Below are 7,687 nucleotides of genomic sequence, written 5' to 3'. Positions count from 1 at the left end.
CCCTCCCCTCCGCATCCCTCCCCTCTGCTCCCCAGCTTAGCCTCCAAGACTGCAGCTTCCAGTTTCGGGTTTCTGAGTCTCACGGTACCATTCTTCCTGAGCCCAAACCCAAGCCTGCGAGTATCCTTGGGGCTGGACATGGGAGGCGATGGAATAGGCACTAAGAAATACAATCGCCTGCCCATGCTCCAGAACTGTCCATGACTGCCCATCTCTTAGAAAACTACGACTCACATATTTGGTATTTAAGACCCCGATCCCACTCGCCCGCAGATATCTTTCCAGATGCACATTCCTGTTACAAGACCACAGAGACTGCCCCCTAATTCTGTCTCATGGCTCACTGCCTGGGAGGCCACTGCTTCCCAGCCGGGAAGGCTCTTCTCCTTATCTTCATGCTATGCTCAGAGCCTTCCCTGATGTTCCCAGGAGGAATCAGTAATTTTGCATCAGTTGGTGCATATCTGGAAGGCAGTTTGGCAGTATGAAGAGTCTTTAGAATCTCTGACCCAGTAATTCCACTTCTGGAAGTCTGTCCTGTGGAAGGAATCCAAAATGCTGACTCTTGCACATGTTCATTACAGCTTTATTTATGGTAGCAAGAAATTGGAGATAGCTGAGTATTCAGCCACAGGGGAACATTTAAGTACACTGGGTTTCAGGTACTTAAAAGAATTATCCTGGATTTTAAAATTATGTTTATAATTGATATTATATGTTTATATTATAAGGTCAAGTGACAAACACGAGGCACAAAACTGAATAGACACCAGACTGGGAAACTAAGTTAAAATGCACAGGAAAAAAAATATGGAAAGAAAATGCAATTAAATGATAGCATTATTTCAGCTCTGGGTGATGAAATAAGGGGTGATTTTTATTTTCTTCATTATACTTTCCAAATTCTCCATGATGAACACCTATTACCTTTCTAATTAGGAAAACAAAAACAAGGAAGAGAATGAGTCATTCCTCTCCATTCTTTTTGTTTAAGTTAAAAATAGCTTTTATTGTTTGTTTTTCCTTATTATAAATGCAATACATGTTCATTACCAAAAAAAAAAAAATCAGCAGATATATAGAGAGGCAATAAGAAGAAAATAAAGAACACCTGCAGGCCATCTACCCCGACATATCAGTCTTAATACCTTGGCATGTATTCTTCTAGATCCTCTTCCATGCGTCAGTGTATGAACAAGTGCACACACCTTTGTGCATATAGTGATATCAAGCATGTATGTGCCAAGCTCTGATTTGAATCCTCACAACAGCTCCTAGTACTGCTATCCTCATTTTACAGATAAGGGGTGTGTATATATATATATATATATATATACACACACACATACATACAAAATATACTTAAAAAATATATATATATATTTTTAAATATATTTTATTGATTTTTTACAGAGAGGAAGGGAGAGGGATAGAGAGTTAGAAACATCGATGAGAGAGGAACATCGATCAGCTGCCTCCTGCACATCCCCCACTGGGGATGTGCCCGCAACCGAGGTACATGCCCTTGACTGGAATCGAACCCAGGACCCTTGAGTCTGCAGGCCGACGCTCTATTCACTGAGCCAAACCGGTCAGGGAAAAAAAATATATTTTTTAAAGTATATTTTTATTGATTTCAGAGAGGAAGGAAGAGGGAAAGAGAGAGATAGAAACATCAATGATGAGAGAGAATCATTGATTGGCTGCCTCCTGTATGCCCCCACTGGGGACTGAGCCTGCAACCCAGGCATGTGCCCTGACCAGGAATCGAACTGTGACTTCTTGGTTCATAGGTGAACGCTCAAACAATGAGCCATGCTGGCCAGGCAGGGTGTGCATATATTAACACTCTTCTACAATATTCTCCTAGTGCTAACCATTTTCAGCCTTGCATTTCAGTTGAGGATGTCCCTGTGTCCCCTAGACCTAAGAGCAGGCACTGAGGATCTTCCGTTTTCTCACAACCTTGAGGTGCACCTGACAAAGGTTGTCTTCACCACCTTTTCTGGGTGGAGCCTCTCCATGCCCCGTGGCTGCTCCCTTACATCCACAGAACACGGATGGAAACCCCTACACTTCCTGTCTAGGGAGGATGTAGGGCCCAGCAGTGAGGAAGAAGAGATGGGGTCCCACACATTGACACCGGCCCCTGAGAAGGCTGGGGTGTCTTGCTGCTCTGCAGTTGTCTTCATTGGAGATGGACATCAAGTCAGCCTGGAGGACTGACACATTAGCATTGATCTGTGTGTTCCTCCACACACATTCCCATGTCTTCATCCAGGGCCGGGCCCTTGCTGGACCCTGGGGCCAGAACGGGTCAGACAAGACCCCTGTACTCCAGAAGCTCATGGTCTAACGGGGAGACTGACACCCAAACAGATGACCACAGCACAGCGTGGCCAGTTGTGAGGCAGGTCCACAGGGGGCTGTGGGAAACAGGAAGGACCCCTCACCTGTCCCTGGCTCAGGGAAGGCTTCCCAGGGCAGCACCTGAGCAGCAGGAGGAGGAGGACCAGGGTAGGCTAACGACTGGGAGACGGCAGGGCAGGGAATCAGGGCTGGATGGTATGGCGGGCAGTAAGGGGCTCAGAAAGGGGAAGGAATCTATGTAAAGTATCCTGTAGTCTGGAGAGGGGCAGGCTCAGGTTTCCAAACCAGTGCCCTGAGAGCTCTGCAGGGCTGCCCTGGCACAGAGGAAGCAGCCCGAGTGCAGGGCCAGCATGGTGGCAGTGGGCAAGGCTGTGCTGAGAGCAGGTTTTAGCTCAATGTGAGGTGGGAAGACCTCCCTGGCAAAGGAGGTCAGTCCGTCATAGAGCAAACTGCCTGGCAAGGAAATGGGCTGCCTGTCAGCAGAAGCATGTAAGAGTCCTGTGGGGATGTTTAGCAGGAAAACAAACCACTGTAGGATGGGCTACACCCTCAGGCTCCCTTTCAGCACCAGATTCCTTGATTCTGTTACACAGACCTTCCAGGCTGTAGACTAACAAGCAAGGTGGTATCCTAGAGGAGGCAGAGGGGCTCGCTCAGAGGGATGAGCACTCGGAAGGGCAGGGCCCTCCAGTTCAGGCAAGCCCAAGAACAGGCCCCAAAGTGGGTGGGTGAGGTGAGACCCCCCAACCCTTCCTGTCTATACCCCTCCTGTTCCCCAGTACGGTGAGCTGCTCATGCTGGCTTCGGGCACCGGCCTGGCCCCCATGGTGCCCCTCCTGCACAGCATCACAGACAATGCGGAGGATGAGACCTTTGTCACCCTGGTCGGCTGCTTCAAGACCTTTGAGGGCATCTACCTGAAAACCTTCCTGCAAGAGCAGGCCCGCTTCTGGAACGTACGCACCTTCTTTGTTCTCAGCCAGGTAAGCCCGGGGCGGCGACTTCCTTTCCCAATTGAGACTGCGCTTCTGCCCCTGTCCCAAGGCTGCTGTGGTTCTGCGCCCAGGCTGCAAAGTTCCAGCCCCTGGTGGAATCCCCACCATGCGCCTGGCAAGGAGGCAGGTGTCCTGTTCATTATGCAGATGAGGAAACCTGCTCAGGATGGTGGAGGTGCCAGCCTGAGAGGTGCTGCTTGATAGGGTACAGCCCAGATTTGAGCCTGGGACTCTCTGACTTCAGAGCTCCAGCCCTCACCCATCATGCTTTGCTGCCTGTTATCCGCCCTCTGGCATTAGCAGTTGTGTGCGTACCACATCACTTTGCCCCTGCCTGCGAGGAAAGCTGCTTTCCAACTCTCCTGGCTGCAGACAAATCGATTTTATATACATATAAATAAATAAAAGAATGAGATAAGTCACAATACTTTGTTGAAGAAAGATCTGCTTTAGGGTTGGATGTTTTCCCCACTGTTTATCCAGTGGTTCTCAACCTTCTGGCCCTTTAAATACAGTTCCTCATGTTGTGACCCAACCATAAAATTATTTTCGTTGCTACTTCATAACTGTAATGTTACTACTGTTATGAATCGTAATGTAAATATCTGATATGCAAGATGGTCTTAGGCAACCCCTGTGAAAGGGTCGTTCAACCGCCAAAGGGGTCGCGACCCACAGGTTGAGAACCACTGCCCTGGCTGGAAGCGATTCTGCCTCCTGACCCCCCTGCCTCTGGCTCCCCATCCCCTCATTCACTCAGGCCTTCCCGGCCCCTCCCCTGTGAGCCCTAATAGCATGGGGGCCCATCATGCCCCTTACCTCAAGCCCAGCCCTTAGCTCTCTCTGTTCACCTGTCTTCCCCTGTCAGTAGCTTTATTTCTCTTTCCTGCAGCCTCTGTTGCTCAGGGTCAGCCTCATTGCCCTGTACTTTGGACCACCCTTCTCACCAGTTTCCTCTTTGAGTCAGCTTTAGAGTGTCCCTAAAGACATCTGTGATCCTCGACATGTGGCCGGGTGGGCGTGTCAGGAAACTGGGTTTCCCTTCCCAACACCAGAGGTCCGAGGCTCCCCAGGGGCCGGGGTCTGCTGGCCTGTCCATGGGACAGAGTTGTCGAGAGGGTTGTGCTTGGTGAGCGTGAGCAGCAGCAGCAGTGCCCAGGCAGGGGAACGAAGCAGAAGGCTGTTGCAGCCGAGAGGGGGGTGAGGGGAAGGCCACTGCTGCCTGGCAGCACCCTCCCCCCTGCCCGAGGGCCTGGTCAGGGAGGGTGGCAGATGGGGCAGGAAGCTGGCACCTGGCAGAATCGCCCCGGCTTCCTTTTTCCAAACCACATGCCAGGTGCCGATGAGGATGACCTGCTCTCTTCCATCCAGGCGTCACCTGTTTATGGGAGACAGCCACAGGGATGGCTGACAGTGGCTTCCCCTCCTTGCGCACTTTTTCTCTGTTTGGCACTGTTCTAAGCATTTCATGTGTGTTAACTCATGTAAACCCCCACCACAATCTTAGGAGTTGTGTGCTGCCATCATGCCCATTGTACACATGTGAAAACTGAGGCTCAGGAGATTTAAGAACCTTGCCCAAGGTAACAGCAGGTTGGTGGGAAGCTGGATGTGAACCCTGGTGGTCCTACTCCAGAGACCCTGCCCTTACTGCTCATCAGTATAAGACAGCACAGGGATGGGTGCACCTGAGGGTGTTCAGGATGCTGCAGCAAGCAGGGAGGGTTTCACAGAGGAGGTGGCACCCGAACCTGGGCTTGTGGGTAGAGTTCAAGTTCACCAGCAATAGAGGGCCTTCAGCTCTGGGCTGGGGCTTGGATGATGCCAGGGGCCTGGGATGGGTCAGGCGAGTGGGCTGGCCATCAGTGGCAGGGACGATGGAGTGACAGGCACCTCCCGTTCGTCCGCACTCCCTCCACTCAGGATGCTCCCTCTCCTGCCTGGTTGCAAGTGACAGCTTGAATCTTCGAGCATCTCCCTGCTCGACACCCCCTGTTGATTTGTCCTTCATCCTGCAGCTGGGAGGGCAACTCTGACACACCTCCGCCCTGCTTCCAGCCCTTCCCTGGCTCCCCACTGCTCTCAGCCCGCATGGCTGTGCCAGTCCTCTGCCGCCTTGTCTCCAGGCATGCCCTCCCTGCGTGCCGTGTTCTGGTGGCACTGGTCTGCTGAGCTTGCAGGTGCTGTCTGCTCTTCTGGCTGCTGGGCCTGTGCTCCCCACCGTTCCCTTTGCCAGGAGTACTCTCCCTGCTTCTTCACCCAACACCTACTCATCCCTCATCTCCGCTGAGGTAACGCCATTCGGGAAGCGCTCCCTGAGCCCAGGCTGGGGGGGTGTTTGTACTGTCACTGCCTGGGCTCTCCTTCGCAGCAGCACATTGTTTACCATCCCCTCCCCACCTGAGCAGTAACCAGACCCTGTGCATCTCGGGGCGTGCAACTGAGGAGGCTGAGCGAGCCTAACTGGCCTGAGGGAATCGGGCAGTGGGAAGGAGAGGGGAGGCCAGTGTTCCTGCCCTCAAGGGCCCCTAGCGTGTGTGGGAGCTTGGAGGGAGCCGGGAAGATCCAGGTCCTCAGAGGACCCATCAGCACCACAGTGCTGTCCTCAGGGGGCCCCCAGGGTCAGAGAAGCTCCGTGAGGTGGGCGCCCAGGCTCTGGACTGCACCTGAGATTAGACCAGTGATGGCGAACCTGTGACACGCGTGTCAGAGGTGACACTCGAACTCATTTTTTTGGTTGATTTTTCTTTGTTAAATGGCATTTAAGTATATAAAATAAATATCAAAAATATAAGTCTTTGTTTTACTATGGTTGCAAATATCAAAAAATTTCTATATGTGACACGGCAGCAGAGTTAGGTTAGGGTTTTTCAAAATGCTGACACGCCGAGCTCAAAAGGTTCGCCATCACTGGGTTAGAGGCTGCCCTCACGGAGCCTCTACCAGGTTTCCCATCACCCCGCTCTCACCACACTAGCTCAGAGGGGTCACTGTCACACGGCCAGGAAAGTCACTGGCAAAGTCAGATTCCAACCCAACCCGAACCCCTCTCTCCTTCCTGCCTCTGCTTAGCCCAGGAACTAGAAGCTCAGAGGTCTGAATAGTCCCGTTCTGTTGGTTTTTGTTTGTTTTGGGTACTGGTTACGTGAGTTCTTCAAACTATATATACGTAATGATTCCTACAATTTTTATACGTATGTTATGCTCCAAGTCGGCCGGCAGCAGAGCTTTCCTTTAGTGGCCCTGAGGCCGAACGCCACAGCCAAGCCAGAAGCACAGAAAGAGCCAGCCCTGGTCCCTCGGCTCTGTGCAGCCCGAGCCACCTCCACCTTTCCCTGAGAGAGAGACCCTCTCTTGGTCCCGGCGCAGCTGCTGGGAGCTCTGATCTGCATGGCTAGCAGGAGGCCAGGAACCTTGCCTGTCAGAGCAGCTGCCCTGTCCCCAGGCCTAGCACAGTGCTAGGCACAGAGTGACCACCCAGTAAATACTGGTAAACCAACAAGTTAAATGACGCCGTAAACAGATGAACGCCAGTTATGCTCCCAGGGTGATGGTGTGGACAGCCTTGGAGAGATGCTGGGAGACCCACAGTCATGGGGAGAAAACACTCCCCCCACGGTGACAGGTACAGTGGCCCCCAAGAGGCAGTGAGGAACAAAGGAGCCTGAGTTCTCCTGCCTCTGCTCCTACCTCATTGTGTGCCCACCCCCGAATGTCCCTCCTCCCTGTGCCTCCCCTGTTGTCGTAGGGTAACTACCTACCTACAGGCTGACGGTGGGGTGCTGTGTCCAGCGTGAGCAAGCGCCTGACTTGTGGTAGGGCTAGGGGAAGATTGCCTTCCCATCCCCGCTGCCTCAGTTTCCTCATTTGGCGGGGATAGCTGTGTGTGAACTCGGAGGACCCCCAGTAGTCACCCCCACTGTTTCTCATCATCCCAGGAGAACTCCCCGGAGCAGCTTCCTTGGAGTTACCGGGAGAAGACCCGCTTTGGCCGCCTGGGCCAGGACCTGATTGAAGAGCTGGTTGGCTCCTGCCGGAGAAAGCCGTTTGCGTTGGTCTGTGGCTCGACCGAGTTTACCGAGGACATGGCCAAGGGCCTGCTGCGTGCGGGCCTGGCCGAGGACTCCTACTTCCTCTTCTAGGCCTGGCCTCCCTTAAGCCCAGGCCAGGGGCCTGCCAGTGAGACCCAGGGAGGAACACAGACTGGGACCAGAAAACGCGGCAGAAGACCACAGCTGACTCGCCCCGTGATGGCGGGGGCTGTCTGTACCTCCACGCACCTGTTTCTCATCTGCTACCTCCCTCAGCAGGCATCCTGCGGT

The 7,687-nt window shown here is 52.9% G+C and overlaps 1 protein-coding gene across 7 annotated transcripts in view; it reads left to right on the top strand.

Annotated features, from left to right (window-relative positions):
* Positions 1–7,681, top strand: part of LOC102263859 (NADH-cytochrome b5 reductase-like) — a 19,914-nt gene extending 12,233 nt beyond the window's left edge. For 5 of the 7 annotated variants that reach the window (XM_005878663.2, XM_014549796.1, XM_014549795.1 and 2 more), the window contains 2 exons: positions 3,150–3,353; positions 7,304–7,681. In XM_005878663.2, the coding sequence (XP_005878725.1) occupies positions 3,150–3,353; positions 7,304–7,507 (408 nt within the window). In that variant the 3' untranslated portion in view covers positions 7,508–7,681. Of the gene's footprint in view, positions 1–3,149; positions 3,354–4,257; positions 4,497–5,383; positions 5,657–7,303 lie in introns of those variants that run through there. The other 2 variants (XR_001364507.1, XM_014549794.1) reach the window with 2 other exon arrangements.
* Positions 7,682–7,687: the final 6 nt, after the last annotated feature.

Source organism: Myotis brandtii, unplaced genomic scaffold (genome assembly GCF_000412655.1).
Source record: "Myotis brandtii unplaced genomic scaffold, ASM41265v1 scaffold57, whole genome shotgun sequence".
In the NCBI taxonomy this organism is placed as follows: domain Eukaryota; kingdom Metazoa; phylum Chordata; class Mammalia; order Chiroptera; family Vespertilionidae; genus Myotis; species Myotis brandtii.
Note: the sequence above shows the minus strand (reverse complement) of the source record. Positions and strands in the feature narration are given on the sequence as shown.